Source organism: Gobius niger (assembly GCF_951799975.1).
Source record: "Gobius niger genome assembly, chromosome: 6".
Lineage (NCBI taxonomy): Eukaryota > Metazoa > Chordata > Actinopteri > Gobiiformes > Gobiidae > Gobius > Gobius niger.
The window spans coordinates 3,571,771-3,594,470 of NC_136857.1; the positions used below are offsets into that span (position 1 = coordinate 3,571,771).

General features: G+C 38.4%; 1 protein-coding gene across 1 annotated transcript; it reads right to left on the reverse strand.

Annotated features, from left to right (window-relative positions):
* Positions 1 to 1,658: 1,658 nt before the first annotated feature.
* On the reverse strand, positions 1,659 to 21,317 carry bin2a (bridging integrator 2a; the record flags this gene model as incomplete). The annotated part of the gene is made up of 14 exons (XM_079558358.1): positions 1,659 to 1,775; positions 1,855 to 1,923; positions 5,277 to 5,471; positions 9,267 to 9,445; positions 9,666 to 9,895; positions 11,186 to 11,268; positions 11,359 to 11,434; positions 14,454 to 14,539; positions 16,468 to 16,575; positions 16,644 to 16,739; positions 18,791 to 18,885; positions 18,954 to 19,008; positions 21,063 to 21,143; positions 21,234 to 21,317. The coding sequence occupies 13 exons, from the start codon at positions 21,315 to 21,317 to the stop codon at positions 1,870 to 1,872; spliced, it is 1,422 nt and encodes a 473-aa protein (XP_079414484.1). The 3' UTR covers positions 1,659 to 1,775; positions 1,855 to 1,869.
* Positions 21,318 to 22,700: the final 1,383 nt, after the last annotated feature.

Consider the following 22,700-nt stretch of genomic DNA (forward strand, 5'->3'; position numbering starts at 1 on the left):
AAATTAACACTGGTTATTCGTCGACTAAAATATTTTATCCTAATTTTAGTCCAGTTGCAGACTAAACTTGGACTAAAACTAAATTAAAAGTTGTTTATGAGACTAAAACTATGACAAAACCGACTACATGTGTTTGTCCACTAAAATATGACTAAAGAGACAGAAAAGTTCAGATGAAAGTTTGAAAGAGCCTCATATGAGCTGTTATTAAGTTGTTGTTAAATTAACCTTTGATTTACGCGATTAAATTGACATACAATTTTAGTTGACTAAAACTATACTTTGATTAATTACTTCTTAAAGGGGGGGTATTATGCAAAATGGACTTTTCCAAGCTTTCCATCATGTTATTATGTCACTCCCTCATTAAAAACATGCCTGAAGTGTTGCCTTGGCACATTCACGTATTTCTGAGTAATCTGTAAAAACTCTGATGGCGGCCATTTTAGGGATAGGTTTGCCTGAGTCCTCCTAGGAACGCCCCCACCTCCTGGAGACGCCTCCGAGCTTTCGTCACCAGCCGAGTAACCAACCACTGCTCCTCAGCAGAGCCCCCTCCCCACTGATGCCACAGACAGCGTGTGGAGGGGGCGTGTCTAAAGGCTCAGAGGTTCTTAAAGAGACAGAGGCCTATTTCAAGACATTCACTACAGCCATTTTGAGAGAGACATTTTATACAAGGCAGTTATTCTAATTTACTGCATTTACAGACCAACAGAAGGTTTGCTCATCATTGTAGTGTGATATAGACTGGTGCTGTGTGACTGAAAAAAACAGAATACCCCCTCTTTAAATATTTTTGTGTCAAAAGACAAAAATAAAACATGTTGTTAAAATGAACACAGCTGTGAGTGATCTGAATTAGCTTTATGGTGAAAATCAAAGTTCAATTGATTTAAAGGTGCATTATGTGGGGGAAAAAAGTTGATATTTGTGCGTGTTTGACCTTGTAGTGACTGTATGAGTGGTCAACGTGGCGCCTTTACTTTCCATCACAGTGGTCTCTAGGAGGCTCCAGGATCAACTGTTTGGAAGGTTTTCACCGCTGACGGACCTTCTCTCCAGAAAACCTACAAAACAAGTGACCCTGGAGCCTTGTAGAGACCACCGTGTTCAACAGCAAAGGCGCCATAAGCTGCTGGGTCACTACAAGGTCAAACACACACAAATATCAACTTTCTTTTTCAGCACAAAAAGTTGCATAATGCACCTTTAAGCTTCAATATTATCTAATCTTTTTTCATGGTGTTTTCTTTAGAAACATCAACACTAAAACACAAGTCAAGCAGTTACTCAGTACATTTTCTCCAAGTAGTACTTTAACTTTAAAAAGCTCATTATTTGTGTCAGTACTTTTTTACTTCTACTTGAATACAAATAAATATTTTTAAGTAACGTTACTCGAACTTAATATGTGCTATATTTTGGCTACAAAATATAGCACATATTATATACTCTATGGCAATTTCTTCAGATTGGATTAAAGCATGGATCAATGGATTACAAACAAACATTTCGTATGATGAAAATGTACAAGATGAAATAAAACAAAACTTTACATTCGTATTGAAATAAATTACACTTCAAACTGGTGACGTCTTTTGTTCATTTCATGATTAAACTCATACAATCACACAATCTTTCAAACATATAAAGTGTGTTTCAAGAAAAGATACAAAAATACCAGATGCCATTTTTCAGTCTGTTACTGGACACTGGGGTTTCTCTGGGCAGCAGCTGCTGGTGTCACTTTCCTCCATCGTCTCAGGCCAAATCTACGCACAGCAAACGGAACCGGCTCAGTCAAATCACACAACACTGACGTTTGGTTTAGTGAACGTAAAAGGAGCAAACCTTCAGCTAAACGAGTCACACGGTTGTGCTCCTCGAGTCTTGGGACTGAGGCTGTTCTGCTCCGACATCCTGGAGACAAAACACAAAGCACAGAGAGGTCATGTCGTGTGTCATATTTGGAATTGTTGATGAAACTCTTGGTGCGATAAAAGCCTGTGTTTTCTACTTCTGAAGCACGACTTTTATCTTATTACAGTGACTCGTATTTTGATTAGAAAAAAGTCAATGCTTGGGAGGAGATCTGTCAGTTTGGATACGAACAGTAGCTTCATTTCCAGAGTGGGGCAGATGGAGAGTCGGGTCCTTCAGAGGCAGGAGGAGGGACCAGACTGTTTTGGAGTTTTAGAGCTTTTGTGGAAATAACACATTTAAAGGGATATTTCAGGATTTTTGACATAGGGCCTCATTTCCTAGTTATCCAGAGTGTTGCTGATTTCTGGAGATATGTGTTTTTTGTAATTCATGCAGTTCTTATATGCGCTCTATGCACAGTGACCCCACGTGATTTCCGCCTGGACAGTCAGCCAGACGCTGTCCTTCCTGTTCGTTATCTCCTCCCATTAAAAAGGAGCAGGTCCCACAGAAATGTAGCAATAGCTTAAGATTTGGTAAAGGACAGCGAGTAAAAGTTCAGATGTGACGGAGCAGGTTAGAAAATATTACGTGAGACGTAATGACTTCACTGGAGGAAACTCCGTGTTCATAACGGTGGATGTTTTTGTCTTGAGGCTAACGCGGCTAACACATAATAAAAAATAAAACTAGCGCAAAGTTTTGAACGAGCCTGCGCAAAAAAGAATCGTCCTGTTAGTAGTTTAAATAATATTTACTTGTTTACATGTTATATTATCATTTTTAACACTAGCCTTTAGCTCTAAGATAAAGCTCCGCCCCTTAGGACAGCTGGCGTTTCCTTTGGGGCTGGATTCACAGCGAACATGATGTTTGTAACACGTTGCTGTGACTCCATCAGTAACTCGTCCTTAACCAGATCCTGAGCTTCTCTTTATTTTTGTGGAACCTGCTAATTGTGAATGTAAACGATCAGCGACAGGAAGTGCTGCGTCTGGCTGACTGTCCAGGAAGACGTCACGTGGGGAAACTGTGCATATAGCCTATTGGAAGAGTTTCGTGGCGCTAGGCTAGTGCTAGGCTAGCACATTTCTATGGTATCAGCTACCCTGCATTAAAAACAGTGTGACCCGCTCCACAGAGCACCTGAGGGAAATCACTTATAACACCAGACTAACATATAAATGTCTGTGTCCATAGAATCATGTTTGGAATATAACTGACCTGCATCACGTGAATGATCACATTGTGAGGGACTATTTCCTCGCAGATCACTCCGCCGCCGCGTAGCTTATACAACCACGAAGCTGATGCTGCTCAAATATAAGTTATTTTAAATGCAAAATGATTCAAATGATTCTATGGACACAGACATGTATATGGTTAGCCTGGTGTTATAAGTGATTTGCCTCAGGTGCTCTGTGGAGCGGGTCACACTGTTTTTAATGCAGGCTAGCTGATACCATAGACATGCACTAGCCTAGCGCCACGAAACTCTTCAAATATAAGAACTGCATGAATTATATAAAAAAAATGTATCTCCAGAAATCAACACTCTGGATAACTAGGAAATGAGGCCCTATGTCAAAAATCCTGAAATATCCCTTTAAGTCATAAGTTCAAGTTTGAGTAAAATTAGGAAACAGGTTTAGGCCGAGAGGAGCGGCCTGGGGCAAGATAGATATTTGTACAAGGGAATGAGGACAATTAGTCGTCTTGTGAATGAGGTTCTGAAATTGGGACATCGGGGACTTCACCAGCTCGTTGAGTTGTTGCTGCTTGGATGTGTTTGGGTTTACGACTGTCACCGTAATACTCTAACAATAAAGACCTTTTTCATTTCCATTTCTTCAGTTAAAAAGCGATGACAGATTCCTCTTTGTATGCAGGACACATCGACAGCAGCAGCTCAGTTCCCTCACTCGTAAACCCCGATGATACTCGAACTCCTCCATTCGAAGCAGAGACTCGGGCCGAGTCACCGGGACGAGCTGATCCTCATCACAGCTGCTTCACACTCCATCAGTCCGACTACTTTCCTGGTCTCGCCTACGATCGTTAACTCTGGACCCAAACGAACATCCTGACTGGTGTTGAAAGTTATTTGTTTGTTCATTTTCCAGAGAAGTAGGTTAAAGATGTGAACAGGCTGAAGGAGGTCATTGTGTGCAGAGGAGTGGTGAGTTCACGGAGTATGATATATGTTTATAATTAGTTAGTTTCATTAATTAAGAACATGAATTAGTTGCAGAGAAGAGGCTACAGAAGACTCGCTCTGATTACCTCTGAATGGCATAAAAAAGGAATATTGTTAATTTAGTTTAGTTTAGTTTAGTTTAATTTATTTGAGCAACTACATTTTCCTGATTTACAAATACACATTAACCAGTCACAGATGCTCAAAAGGAGTCGGCTGAAGCAAGAAGCTTCTGAGCGCCACATAATAAACGTTTACCATTTACAGAAATACATGAGGACTGTCTCCGCAACCAAGAAGAAGTTTGCACTTAAAAAGGAAATGAGATTACATGAGTGGAACGCATGGACTCCATTGTTTACATTTCCTAAACGAGACAAGTAACAAGAAAATAAGAAAATTCATGTATTCGATTTTCCAAACCCAGGCACAAAAAACTGTGTTTAAGATTTACATTTATGCTGTTGCAACATCAAAATGAGAATAATGATCATACAAACAGATGCATTTGTTATTATTATTAACATGTTATTACCATCATTACAAGTATTTGTTTTATCATGTTTGATGACATCCTAGATATTGCTATTGTAATATCACAATAATACAATATTATACTATTAAACAGGCATATTTAATATTCAGAGATGAAATGGAATCTTGTTTACAGACACAGAGATCCTGATAAAACATTTGTTGTCATTACTTTTGCCACTACGATACTTTTATGTACAAGTGTTGGTTGTTTTATTTTTTATTTTTTTATCTTTTTTGCCCTATATAGTGTGGTGCATTAAAAAGCCAGGGTGTGGAGTGGGCCAGTTAGGAGAGGGCAGTAGCCCCAACCAACAAGCCCCCCCCAGCTGCCCTAACTAGTGACTGTGTTGTTGAGGTCTTATATCCAAAGCTGTGAGATGCTTTAAAAGACGAGGTTTTCTGAGTCTGCTGGGCAGGGAGGGGCCTCTCAGACCAGCAGAACCACATCTCGCCTATACCCTGGTTAGAACTTCTAATTATATTGAGCAGCAATATCAATGACAACATTAGCAAGGTCTGTTACTTTGTTTCAGTTGTATAATTTCACAGATCTCCAGACCGAGTAATTCAAGAGAAAATTCAGTTGTCAACCATCAGCGTAAATGACCAAACTGACCTTGAGAGGAGAGCTTATTCCTGAGAGCTCTCCGTTCTCCAGTCCGTTGGCTTTAGGAGTCTCCGCGGCCCTCTCCTCCTCCTCCTCCTCGATGTGCAGTGAGCTGTGGTCTGCAGACGAGAGCTGCTGCTCCAGACTGACCGAGTCACACGACAATTCCACTTCAGAGCTGCTCGCACTCGGTGGAGCCTTTTCCTGGAGGTCAAAGGCACAGTCAGCCATCGACGTATTAACAAGTTGACACTATGCAAAATTACAATCAAGCACGACATGCATGACTTCATTAATCTTGCTTTTTTACATTGAAACATTTTCATTAATTGTTCACTACCGGGCACATGTTTACCTCAGTACAGTTGCAGTTATTTGTAGATACTTTTAAAGCTACCGCTGCCCTGTGGCTGAACATCCAAGGCCGGGGCTAAACCCAGGGGCCCAGCTGACTGAGGGGCCCCTGGGCATGAGGAGAAAAGGACAGAGTTTCCTCTCTCTTTGCAGACTCCCTCACATGGAAGACTTAATCAGATGACTTTGTACCTGAGACTAAACCAGGTCTAACCAGGACTAATCCAAGAGTAAACCAAGACTAAACCAGGACTAAACAAGGTCTGAGTTGACACTGGGAAAAAATATGTACCTCTTGGTCTGTTAAAATCTCTGTGGGAGGACCCCCCTTTTAAATGTGTCTGGCAGAAGCAAAGGTTCCTCCACGAGGGTCACAGAGCTCAAGCTGGGGTCATTATGTTAAACTTTTTTTCATACATTTTTCAAATTTTCTTTAAAGGTCCTATATCATGCAAAATCGACTTTTTAGAGCTTTTAGCCATGTTGTTATGCTATTTCCTTATCAAAAACACCCCCAGAGTGGTTTGTGGCTTCATTCACGCAGCTCTCAGTAATCCTCCTGAATCCTGCTCTCTGAGGCTCCGCCCTCTCCTGGTGAACGACTGAGTGTTCAGTTGTGTCGTAACAGCGGAACGAAAGTGCTCGACGTCTGTAATGTAATGTCTTAATTCTATGCTTACGGACTGATTTTAATTTGTAAAACAGCTTTTTCATTATTTCTGTCGTAAGAGAGAAACAAAGAGTAAAAAATGAAAAAAAAAATACAAAAAAATGGATGTGCCCGAGGTGCTTCCAGGTCAGCTGAGGCCAAAACAAACAAACACACCCCTGAGGTCTGAACAGATCAGTCATGTTTGCGCTGCAGCTGTGAAGATGGAGCTCGTTATAACCTACTCTGGACACACCTGTTCTTTATTCTTAACTAACGATAATGTCACGGAGAAAAAGAAGCGCGTTTGGCTACGAGGACGAGGAGTTTGTTCAACTTTTTTCAAGAAGAGGCCAATCTAAGTTGTTTTTTTCTCCGGGATTCAGCGACTTTCACCAAAATATTGTTTTATCTGTGACTGTCTCTGATGGATGTTTGGTGAACCTTCACCAGAATCAAAGTGGATTAACTTTTATAACCAACGCGAGTCCCATAATGTAAACAGCGATGGACCAGAGTGGTGAGTTTATCCAAACGCGTGTTAGCATGTGTGTTAGCATATTAGCATGTGTGTTAGCCATTTATGAAGCTGTGTTGCAGATGTCAACTCTTTATAACTGCATCGTGAAGTGACTTCACTTATTGCTGTTTATTTATATTACGGTAAAGTATGTGCGGAGAGAGGGGGCGGAGTTAACTGAATCGAAGCGTTGTGTCTTCCGGGTTTGAAAAATACCTCCAGAAAACACTTATATTTATCACAAAAATGAGTGCTCCATAATGGTAGAGGTACAATATATCATATACATGCCTATACTTAACTTTGGAATGGCTAAAATAGCAGGATATAGCTCCTTTAAGAAATAAATAAAATACAAAAAAACATTAGTTTATCCTTTCATTGTAGAGTGAGAGAAATCAGACATACACTAGATGTGGGGCCCTGAAAGGTTTTCTGTCCTGGGGCCCATTTTACTTAAATCCGGCCCCGTGAACAGCAAACATATGACTGCCTGCCTGTCTGCGCCAACAGCCTCTCACCACCAACAATAATAAAGCCAATATATTCACACAGGCAAGGTGAGTGAAGTGTGTTGCCCAATGACGAAAGACTCAGTGATCAAACCACCAACCACATGAGCCACATTAACCTCATGAAGATAAAGAAACATAAAGCAGTGGAGGCTCAGTGGAAAGAGAATCTGTCGCTGTGTATTTCGGACACACGTCACCAACCTCACCTGTGAAAGTGAGTGAGTGGCAGGAGACGCTGGCACGCTCGCTTCTGTCAGTCTGCCCCAGGACGGCTGTGGCTACCTAAACAGCTTACCATCGAGCGTGAGACTGAATGAATCATGACTACTGTGGGAAGTGCTTTGAGGAACTTGTCGAGCTTGTAAAGTATTTAATTTACAATGTTGTTATTTGTTTCCTCCTCGTTGAGCTGCGAGTCATCACTGAAATGCCACTGTTTAAAGGGACACTGTGTGACATTTTGGACTAAACTGTTACCATTAGCAAAAAACATCCCAATGACCAGCTCAACACAGAACCAGTGTTATTTTTGACAACATGTTTTATTTTAGTTTTAGTCTTAATCATTTGACTAAAATGTAATTTAATTTTAGTCGAGTTTTAGTAAAAAAAAACGCTTCAATTTTAGTCTAGTTTTAGTCGACTAAAATTGCATGTCAATTTAGTCGACTAAATATAAGACTATTTTAGTGGACTTTGCATTGATAATCTTCATTATAATCATATTAAATCCAGGTCCTCGACTTCATGGAGCTGCTCCACATGAACAAAGCTCAGAGCTGATCCTTTGGCAGAGAATTTACATGATCTGAGGCTCTTTCAGACGCTCAATAGAAGTTTGGATGATTTTAGTCTCTCCTTTTCATTTTTATTTAGTTTTATTTTAGTCGACTAAAATATCTGGACATTTTAGTCATAGTTTTAGTCTCATGAGAAACGTTTAATTTAGTTTTAGTCCAATTTTAGTCGTTAAAAATATCACTTTGACTAAAATAAAGACTAAATATTTTAGTCAACGAAATTAACACTGCACAGAACATGCTATTACTGTGGGCGGCTCGGTGGCACAGCGGTTAGTGCTTGTGCTTCACAGCTCGAAGGTCGTGGGTTCGATTCCCACCAGGACTGGCCTTTCTGTGTGGAGCATGTTCTCCCTGTGTCTACCACTAAAAACATGTACAATAGGTGAATCCTCCAGCAGGTGATTCTAACCATCAGCCTGGCTCCACATCATGGAGACGGGTCCCCGGGCGTGGGTAGTATTTTCCTTAAATATTAGTATTTATTAAGAACATTTTTGCTTAAATCAGCAACATTTAAGTAAAATTTCCACAATTTTTCACAAAATAAGAATGTTTTCCTTAAATTATTCCATTTTCTGAGGACATTTTGCTTAATTCTAGTTATTTATTTGCTTAAATTTAGTGTTTCTTTCTTGTTTTATGATGAGAAAAATATTCTAGAAATAAGAATTCTTAGCAAGAAAAAAATGCTGACCCCATTGGCAGAATGTCTTGTTTTAAGATTTTTTTTCTTGTAGGGTACTTTTTAACACTGCACAGAACATGCTCTTACTGCAGTGGGTTATCAAGGAATGGATTTGGACGAGAATTTCAATCTCAAATTCGACTGACTTTAGTCCCACCTCCACGGAGACGAGCCGGAGACGCACCCACTCCCGATACAGTCATGTCTCAGGAGAGCTGAGCCACTCGCAGCAAAAGCACATGTTTGATGATGAAAATATATGTCATAAAATAAATGCTTGTATTTCAATTGTATTTATTGGGTAAAATTCTACGCGGTGTGGCTTTTATTTATAGGCCCTCCAGAACACCTGTGCTGTTCATTTTGCTCTGTGATTTCAAATTTGAAGTCTTTTAATGTTGCCAAGTGTTGTTGTAAAGTGCTACAGAAATAAACTTTGACTGATTGATTGAAAATGTTAACATAGTCAATACCCTTTCTTCTTCTTCTTCTTCTTTCTTTTTATTTTCAGACTCAGCAGGCACGTCCTCCTTTTCCTCCTCTGCTGCATCCTCCACTGGGCCTCCGCTTTCTTCACCCACTGACGGCTTCTCGGATGAAGCAGCAGCAGCCTCTTGTGTTAGTGATGAAGTGTCGAGCTCACTGGGACTCCCTGTATTCAGGATTATAGATAGTAGTTATTTAATGAGACTTTTGGTCACTTATAGACCGACTGCAAGTGGAAAGACCAGACAGAGTTTGTTTATTTATGGCTAATGTAATATTAATGTACTCATAATGTAAAAAATGCACTTTGAAGAATTAGTAAAGGAATTTCAAAGATGTTTTTCAGTGAATGTGAGTGTAAATGTGACTGGCTACAACCCACCTACCTCTTGTATCCGAGTGGGCGGGCTCCGGAGAGCGCCGCTCCGGGATGGTCGGCGGTGGGGACACTGCGATGGCGCTGCTTTCTCTGGACAGAGTTCCATGTTTGGGTTTTTCTGGAGACTTAAAACTGAACCTGGGCCCGGCTTTAGGATTGTAGCTTCTGTGGAATTCGTTGAAACTGGCCTTCCACGCTCTCGGCGACATCAGGGTGCGTCTTCTCAAGGAGCCATACCTGAAACAGAGGCGCCCAATGATTAAGTGAGAAGAAAACCGTTCAATCTTTCAGTATGGAATTATTAAAGAGGGGGTATTCTGCTTTTTTCAGTCCCATATAGGGCTGCTCGATTATTGAAAAAATAATAATCACGATTATTTTTGTCATAATTGAAATCACGATTATTCAAACGATTATTTGTTGCCTTTAAAAAAAATCCATCAAAAAAAAGACAAAAATCCAGCAAAAAAAGACAAAAATCCAGCAAAAAAAGACAAAAAAACAGCAAAAAAGTGAAAAAAAATCCAGCAAAAAAGTGACAAAAAAACAGCAAAAAAATGACAAAAATCCAGCAAAAAAATGACAAAAATCCAGCAAAAAAGTGACAAAAATCCATCAAAAAAATGACAAAAATCCAGCAAAAAAGTGACAAAAAAACAGCAAAAAAAAGACAAAAATCCAGCAAAAAAAGACAGAAAAACAGCAAAAAAGTGATAAAAATCCAGCAAAAAAGTGACAAAAATCCAGCAAAAAAGTGACAAAAATCCAGCAAAAAAGTGACAAAAATCCAAAAATTAAAAATTTGAATTTTTTTTTTGATAAAACAATTTGAAAAAAATAAAATAAAAAATAAAAAATTCTAAGCGATTTTTTGCGATTATGCTAATTTTGTAATCGTTTACTGTTGTAATCGAAATCGTAATCAAATTTCGATTCATTGAACAGCCCTAGTCCCATAGCACCAGTCTATATCACACTACAATGATGAGCAAACCTTCTGTTGGTCTGTAAATGCAGTGAATTAGAATAACTGCCTTGTATAAAATGTCTCTCTCAAAATGGCTGTAGTGAATGTCTTGAAATAGGCCTCTGTCTCTTTAAGAACCTCTGAGCCTTTAGACACGCCCCTCCACACGCTGTCTGTGGCATCAGTGGGGAGGGGGTTCTGCTGAGGAGCAGTGGTTGGTTACTCGGCTGGTGACGAAAGCTCGGAGGCGTCTCCAGGAGGTGGGGGCGTTCCTAGGAGGACTCAGACAAACCTATCCCTAAAATGGCCGCCATCAGAGTTTTGACAGATTACTCAGAAATACGTGAATGTGCCAAGGCAACCTCTATTTAATGGATCTAACTCTAACTATAGGCTCTTTGAGAGACTAGATAAAAAATACTGGCCTATATATCAACTGTTGGCCAACCCCCTTCATCTCAGCATCCCCAAATACTGTATCTTAGAAAATATCTTAGTACAAAAACTAAATAACCCAGGACTTGTTCCAAAATGTACAAAAGTCCTGAACCCCTCCTCACCTCTGAATCCCCTTCACAGAGAACTGCTTCTCCGGGTGCTGGGATTGCAGTTCGCTTATCACATTGTGGAGATCTTGGTTGAGCTAAAAGCAGAGAAGTTAAATTACAAAACAAAGTTAAACAAACAAGGCCTTTCTCTGCGGCCGCTCACTCAACCCCTCACAAAAACATACCACGCTGACTTCCTTGTAGAACGTGTCCCGCAGATTGGAGACTGCTAAGAAGACTGCCACGTAGCATCCAACTCGACTGAAAAAGACAAAATATTGCTGACGTATAGAGCAAATCTATACAGTCACCACTACACTAGAATTTCTCAGGATTTCTACAGAAAAATTGGTTGGGATTAAGAGCACAGGCACCTCAGAAGGGGTTGTTATTATATTTCCTTTTGCAAATGCAGCATATATTTTGGATTAGATTATTCTCTCAGGATTTTGCCAGTAACGTTTGATTAGATTAACCTCTAACCCCCACCTGAACCAAGCACATTTTCTCCAGTTTCGGCCACGTTACACAAATCTAAAAGCTTATTGAAAAAAGCATCAAAATAGCAACAAAAATGAGGATGAAAACTCAACATAAAAGTGGCAAAAATGCAATAAAAAAACTGACGAAAACACGACAAAAAAAAACGTGATGAAAACGTGACTAAAGATTGATGAAAAAGCCACGAAAGAGCAACAAAAACTGTAATGAAAACACAACAAAAAAGCCACAAAAAAAAGTGATGAAAATGGAATGAAAAACGCATCACATTAGCTCAGGGAGAAAAAAAGACAAAAAAACAAAACATAAAGACTAGGGTAAGCTCAATGCTTATTTTAATGCACCTTACTTAGGGACATACTGAGAAACCCTGTAAAGGGGAAAACACAAAGAATAGGATGACCTCGATGCTCATTTTAATGCACCTCACTCTATTTAGGGACACACTGGGACCGACTGGGACAAAGCAAGAACCAGGACTGGCGGCGGGACCAACAGTGAGCGGCCGCGGGTGCCGGCCTGGGGGTCGCAGGCGTGGGGAACAGTGAGCGGACATGGCCCTTATCGACATGGCTAAACTAGCCAAGTATGAGAAGAAGCCACACATTTAATTACAACCACATTATTTAAGAAATAATGAATGGAACCCATTCATTTATTTATGTATATATTTCTTTTTTGTTTCTTTTTTCCCTTTAAAAAATAATAATATATATATATATATTTATTTATTTTTTCTCTTCTCTTTATTCAGTATCTGTTCTGTTCTATGAATTTACTCTACTCTAAACTCAAATCTTTGATTTTAGTAGAAGTGATAGTGATGATGGTGGCGGTGGCGGCGTTGGTGGTGGTGGTAGTAGTTGTTGTGGTGTTTGTAGTGACGGCAGCACTAATGGTACGAATTGTAGCTCAAACTAGTCTGTTGTCCTATTGTCTCTCTTTTCTTTCTTTTTTCCTTTTCTTTAAATGTATTGTGCCCCCTCTGCACATTTGTAAAATATGCACTTCTTGCAATAAAAAAAAAAATATATGAAATGAAAAACCATCGAAAACGCATCAAAAAAGCAACAAAAAACATGACAAAAAACTACGAAAACGTAACAAAAGAACGATAAAAAAGAGGCTAAAACGCAGCAACGCGGCAACAAAACAATCACCATCACTTTTGTAGTTCTCAGCTTTCAAATGAGGTATTACACCAGCCAAGCTCTCCTGTCCAGAAGCTTTTATATTTGGGTAAAGCCGAACTGGAGAAAATGGGCTCGATTAGGGCTAAGTTAGTTTTGGTCCAAACTCATCCGTAACTTTCCTAATATCTTTGTAGCATCAATTCTTTAAAGGGACAAGTTTAAAGGCAACTTTCACAACTTGCAGGGTCATTTTTCAGGGTCACGTTCACAAAAATGCTACAAAAAAAACTTCATGAAATGGACACAAATGTTTTATAATTTGATACACACTGTTTTCCCTACAAGCATTTGAGTTTGCAATATACTAAAGGAGGATAAACTCATTTTCATTCCATTTCTAGAAGTAAAATCAGGTATAGCTCCTTTAAGAATAGATTTAGTGGACATGAAGAGGAGTAATAACCCCGTGAGAACTTTGCGTCTCCTCAAAAGGGATTATAAAATCTCTTTCCAAATGTAGCATATGTAGCATCTTGGATTATGAATACACTGACAATTGTTGGCATGTTACTTCTCACATCCCTTGCTTGGAACATGTGTGGAAGAGAAGGGACACAGGCCAAATGTTAGACAAAACAAGACAGTGTTTCTTTATTCATTTGCAGAGTAAAATTGTCTAAGCGTAAGTACATACACTGCAAAAAGTGGATTCTAAGCAAGTAAAAAATGTCTTACTTTAATAAATAAGTTCTTATTTTTTCCCAAATAAGTAATAATGTTTTGCCGAGCAAAGTTTTCTTGAGAAAGAAAATCTTGTTTTAGGAAATAAAATCTAGTCATTTCTTGTTCAGATATATCTTCTTCAGCTTTAGACAAAGAATATTTTTTCTTATTTTAAGAAAAACTAAGATTAATATTTACTTAATGTAAGAACTGATTCTCACAGAGAGATAATACATTCCATTCTTTAAAGTGGGCGGCTCGGTGGCACAGCGGTTAGAGCCTCAGCTTCACAGCTCAAAGGTCCCGGGTTTGATTCCCACCAGGACGGGGCCTTTCTGTGTGGAGCATGTTCTCCCTGTGTGTACCACTAAAAACATGTACAATAGGTCAATCCTCCAGCCAGGTGATTCTAACCATCAGCCTGGCTCCACATCATGGAGACGAGTCCCCGGGCGCGGGCAATATTTACCTTAAATATTAGTATTTATTTAGAACATTTTGCTTAAATCAAGCAACATTTAAGTAAAATACCCACAAGTTTTCACTAAATAAGAATGTTTTCCTTAAATTATTCCATTTTCTGAGGACATTTTGCTTAATTCTAGCTGTTTATTTGCTTAAATTTAGTGTTTCTTTCTTGTTTTATGATAAGAAAAATATTCTAGAAAAAGGAATTCTTAGCAAGAAAAAAATGCTGACCCCATTGGCAGAATGTCTTGTTTTAAGATTTTTTTCCTTGTTTTTAGTAGGGTACTTTTTGCAGTGTAGGAAGTGAAAAAATAATGAGAAAAACTAATGCAGTGAGAGTTTTGTCACCTCAAATGAAACATAAGGATGAGTTGGCACCGTGGATCACATATACAGTGCATATATAATCATAATTCAACACGCTGGTCGTGGTTTAGTGTCATTCAGTGGATTACCTGTCATAAAGCACAGGAAGCTCCTCTTTCAGCTCATTGTTGATTCCTTCATAAACCGCTTTGGCACTGTTCATCTCCTCCTCTGCCTAAAAACAAAATAAAGGTATAACTTCAGCAACTTTTCATTACTCGTCCTTGTGGAAAAGCCTATGTGGGTAAAACAAAACACGTATTTCAGGACACAGAAGTACGATAAGATGCAAAAACTTGGACTATCCTGTGGCAGCTCATTTTGTTGAATTAAACCATCCCATATCATCGGATATTGGGATTGAACAGGGAAAAACTGCCCCCTAGAGGTGGAAACTTGGATCTCTGGAACACTAATGGATCCACCATTTAAAGACCTTGACTCTTCATGGACTAAATATTGACTTTGATCTCAAATGCTTCTTGTAATACTGTAGGCCAGCTATTCCCAAAGTCTGGAACTTCACGTCCCTCTTATCGATCCGAAAACCTCTCGGGTCCCCCCAGCAATAATATATTTACTCTATTCTGAGGAATGTGTCATTATTTTACAGCTAAGATTATATAAAAATCAAATTTTGCAATGACTGTAGGCTAAATACTGGTTTAAATAGTAATAGTAGCAAAGAAATATAATTTTCCTTTCAAATCTTTTGTGTTTCAATGTACTTATTTTGTTGGCAAGCTTTGGGGGGCCCCGGACCCCACTTTGCTGTAGGCTATATCTATTACAGATTCTGAATATATTTGTATATATTTTAACCATTGTTGTTTTTTGTAGAAAATGGCTGCTCTGCACTGGGTGTGGCTTCCTGATTGACGGGCACCACCCACTGTTTGGAGAAGATCTGAGCCACCTGGGCTGGTCCACTCCACACGCTGTGGTTCAACGATGAAAAAAGAATGATCTGATGAAGGCTGTGCTGAAACGTTATCCTTGAATAAAAATTGGACATCGGCTACTTTCCTCAACATCTGCACCTCTGCACTGCAAAAAGTGGATTCTAAGCAAGTAAAAAATGTCTTACTTTAAGAAATAAGTTCTTATTTTTTCCCTAAAAAGTCATAATGTTTTGTGGAGCATTTTAGGAAATAAAATCTAGCCATTTCTTGTTCAGATAAATTTACTAAAAAACATGCTAGTTTTTCTTGTAACAAGAAAGAAAAACTTTTTGAATCTTCTTCAGTTTTAGACAAAGAATATTTTTTCTTATTTTATTTTTTTAAACTAAGATCACAACAACTCTTAATGTAAGAACTGATTCTCACAGAGAGATAATACATTCTTTAAAGTGGGCGGCTCGGTGGCACAGCGGTTAGAGCCTCAGCTTCACAGCTCGAAGCTCCCGGGTTCGATTCCCACCAGGACGGGGCCTTTCTGTGTGGAGCATGTTCTCCCCATGTCTACCACTAAAAACATGTACAATAGGTGAATCATCCAGCAGGTGATTCTGACCATCAACCTGGCTCCACATCATGGAGGCGGGTCTCCGGGCGCAGCAATATTTACCTTAAATATTAGTATTTATTAAGAACATTTTGCTCAAAAATGTTTGTAATTTAGAACATTTTGCTTAAATCAAGCAACATTTAAGTAAAATACCCACAATTTTTCACTAAATAAGAATGTTTTCCTTAAATGATTTCATTTTCTGAGGACATTTTGCTTAATTCTAGTTATTTATTTGCTTAAATTTAGTGTTTCTTTCTTGTTTTATGATGAGAAAAATATTCTAGAAATAAGAATTCTTGTCTTAAAACAAGACAAACTGTCTTATTTTAAGATTTTTTTCCTTGTTTTTAGTAGGGCACTTTTTGCAGTGTGAGTGTACTTCTGGTGTGTGTTGCTTCTATTTTCTCATACAATTTCAGCAACTAAAGCATGAAGACATCAGTAAAACACCATTGGAACTGCAGATGTAGATTGTTTTGTGAATCCAGTTGTAATTATAATGATTTCTATAAACCGCAGTCCCCAAACGATGACCTGCACGGCGGATAGATTTGATCGATAGACCGATAAATCTGCCCGTCCAGCGCTGACCTTGTTGATCTTCACGTCGTCCCTCTTCTTGGCGCTTTGCAGAGCTTCCAGGTGATGCCGAGCCGAGTCGTAGTCCACCAGCTTCCTGCCCCGTTTGCCGATTTTCTCCTGCGGATGAAGACGAGGTCAAAGTGTCGGATTGAGAGTGTGTGCGTGTGTGTTTGTTTCTGTCTCACCCTGATATCTGGGAACTGGCTCACGTAGGACTCCACGGTGCGAATGGCCTGGTCTAATAACTTCACCTCAAAGTCATTCCACAGGAGGTCCTCCCCCTATTAAATGGCACAGCGTAAAAAGGTGCATCAATTATGTATGAAGAAAGTCAAGGAGAGGGACACGGCGGAGTGGATTTGGTTTAGATTTGCTTCATTATTAATCTTTCAAGGGATGGGTTTGACTCGAAGGAGGGGTCAGTTAAGCGGTCGAAGGCGTATAAACGTAATTTGTAATTCAAAAACAGTGATTTACATAGAAAAACAATATAAACAAGTGAAAAGGAAATGTTTTAAAGAGGGGTGTTATGCAAAATCGACTTTTTCAAGCTTTCCATCATGTTATTATGTCACTCCCTCATTAAAAACATGCCTGAAGTGTTGCCTTGGCACATTCACGTATTTTTGAGTCATCTGTAAAAACTCTGATGGCGGCCATTTTAGGGATAGGTTTGACAGCAATCTTCACTTTACTGTGCAGATGCCAAAATACTCCTGGTATTATTACGCCTTACAATATAGTTCCCCCTTTTATCCGCTTAGAAAATCCACATTGTTTAATTTTGTGTAATTATACTTTGTAGTGGAACACTTCACGTAACCATATTTAAATAGGGAAAACGTGGAAGAGCTTGGCAGCTTCTATCTTGACCTGTTTTGGAGCTATAGAGGAGAGAGGGAGAGGCTAAATGCTAACGACGTCTGCGCTGTGTTTACGTGACTGAAGGCACGGGGGAAGATCAGACAGGTCCTAAAGAACTCGTCAAAGCTAAGGTAAGAACATATCTCAGTATGTAAAAACGGTGGCCTATTCCTTTGAATCAAGAGTTTTTCTGAATTGGACATTGTTTACGAACAGTTTTGATTTAATTTCATCCACTTGAGACCATTTTTTAGTCTCAGCTCAGTGATTTGACCTTGATCTAGGCCTGGTGGTACTTGAAAGGTCTAATATTTTAATAGTTCATAATGGACCTCTGCATCTACTTCTTTGTTGTGTATTTATTTATATTTACATATTAATTTGCCTACTTGGTATATAGAAATGTTTTCTCTTTATTTGCTTACATGCTTTTTTTTATTTCTAAACGGCCCCGTGTCTGATTCCTTTGTCCTCTGTCCTTCAGTGTACTGTAAAAGCAGACATTTGTGGATAAAAACCCCTTTGTGTGTTGTGAAGAATTGGAATGTATGAAACGTATAGACTCTAAGTGAGCGGTCACGGTCATTCTTCTTCCCAAGATGCACTGCGCCAGCCCGGTCTCATGTTCTTCACATAGACCAGGGGTGTCCAAACTTTTTTCATGGGGGGCCACATACTGAAGCGTATACGGGGTGAAGGGCCACAGATCGGTGGTTAGTGCCATGAAGCCTTTGACAAGCAGAGGTTTAAAATGTGCCCCACACCGTAATTTATGCTTAAAACCTTCGTGCCAGCTCTTTGTAAAAGGTTCATATTGTCTTCTTAGCCTATTATAGTTCTTTTAGTAAGACAGAAGGTTTGGTTTACCTGCTTTAGTTTTGATCACTTCCTGTGATCATCCTCCATGCCAGCTCTGTCACACAATAAAATGTGAGACAGAGCATTTTATTGGTTAGTTAGGTTAGAAACAACTAGGTTAGTTGTTTCTAACCTAACAGCTAACCTAGTTGTTAGGTTAGAATTGTGTCGAATTATTACATTTCAAATAAAAAGGACCATCTCTGATATTTACTGATTCAGAAAAAAGGCCAAGGGCCAACAAAAATTGGTCTGAGGGCCGCATTTGGCCCCTGGGCCGCACTTTGGACACCCCTGACATAGACTGTATATATTACTTCTTCAGCGGGAACCATTGGCGAGAACATGAATTGTGTAATTACAACGTTGATTGCTCATGTTGATCATTGATTTTGAGGCATTTTATCATGCTTTGTGTCGATTCAACACTATTCTAACATTACAAAAGCATTGATATAGAGAAATACAACAGTCGTTCCCAGGTTTTTCAGTGTAGGAAGGTTTGGAGTAAGTTATTGTTGTATTTTCTCCTTGATCTGTTCTTGTGTGTTTTTTTGCTCATTGACCGTGCAAATGTGTCCACAGTCCAAAGCTTTACTTCCCGTCTTACTTCTACGATGGCTCCGAGGTCTTCCTCCCCGACCCAGTCCGTCTCGTAAACATCGAACAGAGACTGGGAGAGACGCCGTGAAGCCTCGCGCATGTCTGTGCAACAAAACGAAGACACGTGAGGCGCAGTTCGACGACAGCAGACGGTGCTCGGTCAGTCCTACCTCTGACGGCGCTCAGGTATGTCCTCAAGTCTTTGTGAATGCGGTTCCCATCAGACTGCAAAGTAAAGTACATTTATACTTTGTTGTTTCCACCCACAGGAAATCCACCCAGAATTATACAGTGCCTTTCATGACACCAACATTTTAAACACCTCCCGACTAGAACAGTATACGTCCAGCCTGCTGCAAAGAGATCATTAGTTGCTGACAAAGCCTCTTAACCCTTTAATGTCACGCCCACAAACATTAAAAAAAGAAGGGGAAAAAAGGGATTTTCTAACCATTTGGCAGACATTGTTTTTATTCTTTTTTAACCGGTCCAAACCTGATCTAAATCAGTCTAAACATGGTCTAAACCAGTCTAAACTTGATCTAAACCAGTCTAAACATGGTCTAAACCAGTCTAAACTTGATCTAAACCAGTCTAAACATGGTCTAAACCAGTCTAAACATGGTCTAAACCAGTCTAAACTTGATCTAAACCAGTCTAAACATGATCTAAACCAGTCTAAACATGATCTAAACCAGTCTAAACATGATCTAAACCAGTCTAAACTTGATCTAAACCAGTCTAAACATGGTCTAAACCAGTCTAAACTTGATCTAAACCAGTCTAAACATGATCTAAACCAGTCTAAACATGATCTAAACCAGTCTAAACTTGATCTAAACCAGTCTAAACATGGTCTAAACCAGTCTAAACATGATCTAAACCAGTCTAAACTTGATCTAAACCAGTCTAAACATGGTCTAAACCAGTCTAAACTTGATCTAAACCAGTCTAAACTTGATCTAAACCAGTCTAAACATGGTCTAAACCAGTCTAAACTTGATCTATACCAGTCTGAACATGGTCTAAACCAGTCTAAACTTGATCTAAACCAGTCTGAACATGGTCTAAACCAGTCTAAACTTGATCTAAACCAGTCTAAACATGGTCTAAACCAGTCTAAACATGGTCTAAACCAGTCTAAACTTGATCTAAACCAGTCTAAACTTGTTCTAAACCAGTCTAAACATGGTCTAAACCAGTCTAAACATGGTCTAAACCAGTCTAAACTTGATCTAAACCAGTCTAAACATGGTCTAAACCAGTCTAAACATGGTCTAAACCAGTCTAAACATGGTCTAAACTAGTCTAAACTTGATCTAAACCAGTCTAAAAGCTGTCAAAAGAAGCATGAACCAGTTTAAACATGGTCTAAACCAGTCTAAACGTGATCTAAACCAGTCTAAACTTAATCTAAACCAGTCTAAACTTAATCTAAACCAGTCTAAACTTGATCTAAACCAGTCTAAACATGGTCTAAATCAGTCTAAACATGGTCTAAACCAGTCTAAACTTGATCTAAACCAGTCTAAACATGGTCTAAACCAGTCTAAACTTGATCTAAACCAGTCTAAAAGCTGTCAAAAGAAGCATGAACCAGTTTAAACATGGTCTAAACCAGTCTAAACGTGATCTAAATCAGTGTAAAACTGGTCTAAACCAGTCAATTCATGGTCTAAACCAGTCTAAAGTTGTCAAAAGAAGCATAAACCAGTCTAAACATGATCTAAACCAGTCTAAACTTGATCTAAACCAGTCTAAACTTAATCTAAACCAGTCTAAACTTGATCTAAACCAGTCTAAACATGGTCTAAATCAGTCTAAACATGGTCTAAACTAGTCTAAACTTGATCTAAACCAGTCTAAAGGTTGTCAAAAGAAGCATAAACCAGTCTAAACATGGTCTAAACCAGTCTAAACCAGTCCAAACCAATCCAACCCTTATATAAACTGGATATTTTGAGTATTACACACTTGGTAGAGAATGGCAGAACACATGATTCAATAAAGTGTGCTCTACCAAACTATTAAAGGGTTAAAGGCACACTGCATATACTGTTGCCATCAATACAAGCATGTTCCTAATGACCAGCTCGACACAGAAAATACTATCACTACAACTTCCTGTGAAGATGCGAAAGCAAAGGGTAGGAGCCTGTCATGGTGTTATAGGAGAACTAAAACACCATGTCCTAAACAAATGAACAAACGAATCTTTAGAAAACACACACACCTGATTTCAGCCGCTCTGTGTGAGCCTCTGAAACCAGGGATCTTACCTGTTGGTCATAAAAACTCTGAAGATATTGGTCAAATTGTTCGTCTTTAGTTTCCACTGCCTTCCCCAGCTTTTGGAGAACCTACAAAAGAAGTTCATCATATATTTATTTATTTATATTTAGACATCAAACTCTGCTAGTATAAGAGGAAACAAACATTCAAACATGTACCTTTTCTTTGCCTCTGCTCAGTTGTCTTTGGACTTTTCGAGCAAAGACATTGGAGCTGCCTTTTGGACTGTGACTTTCTGCCATTTTATCAAACTGCAAGATAAAAACGGAAAGATTAGATGTTTGATTTGCTAAATTGGAGTAAATCCCATTAACCTCTCACCACCCGCCTGAACCAAATGCATTCTGTCCGATTTGGCCATTATAGAGGTCTGTGTAACACCTCATTTGAAAGCTAAGACCCACAAAACTGATCTTTTTCCTCGTGTTGTTGCTGTGTGGTCACCTTTTTTATGTTTTTTTTTTGTCACATTTTTGTTTAATTTTTGTCACATTTTTGTTGAATTTTTATAATTTTTTTGTTGAGTTTTTGTCACATTTTTGTTGAGTTTTTGTCACTTTTTGGTTGAGTTTTTGTCACATTTTTGTTAAATTTTTGTCATATTTTTGTTGAGTTTTTGTAATTTTTTTGTTGAGTTTTTGTCACATTTTTGTAGAATTTTTGTCACATTTTTGTTGAATTTTTGTCATTTTTTGGTTGAGTTTTTGTCACTTTTTGGTTGAATTTTTGTCACGTTTTTGTTGAATTTTTGTCATTTTTTGGTTGAGTTTTTGTCACATTTTTGTTGAGTTTTTTGTCACTTTTTTGTTGAATTTTTGTCACATTTTTGTTGAATTTTTGTCATTTTTTTGTTGATTTTTTGTCATTTTTTTGTTGAATTTTTGTCATTTTTTTGTTGAATTTTTGTCACTTTTTTGTTGAATTTTTGTCACATTTTTGTTGAATTTTTGTCACATTTTTGTTGAATTTTTGTCACATTTTTGTTGAATTTATGTCACATTTTTGTTGAATTTTTGTCATTTTTTGGTTGAATTTGTGCCACATTTTTGTTGAATTTTTGTCACTTTTTTCTTGAATTTTTGTCACTTTTTGGTTGAATTTTTGTCACATTTTTGTTGAATTTTTGTCACTTTTTGGTTGAATTTTTGTCACATTTTTGTTGAATTTTTGTCATTTTTTGGTTGAGTTTTTGTCACATTTTTGTTGAGTTTTTGTCGCATTTTTGTTGAATTTTTGTCACATTTTTGTTGAATTTTTGTCACTTTTTTGTAGAATTTTTGTCACATTTTTGTTGAATTTTTGTCACTTTTTGGTTGAATTTTTGTCATTTTTTTGTTGAGTTTTTGTCACATTTTTGTTGAGTTTTTGTTACATTTTTGTTGCGTTTACATCCTTGTTTTCTTCTCATTTTTTGTGGCTGTTTTGGTGCTTTTTTCCCAAGAAGCTTTTTGATTAGGGTAAAGCCAAACTGGAGAAAATGAGATCCGTTCCGGTGGGAGTTAAGAGGTTAAAGTTGGGTGTCATCTGTTTAGAACCACAGCACTTTGTAACTTCAATTCAACAGCAAATCATCTCTAAGTTAAATCACTAAACCCAGACATCGTATTTCATTCATATCTTTATCT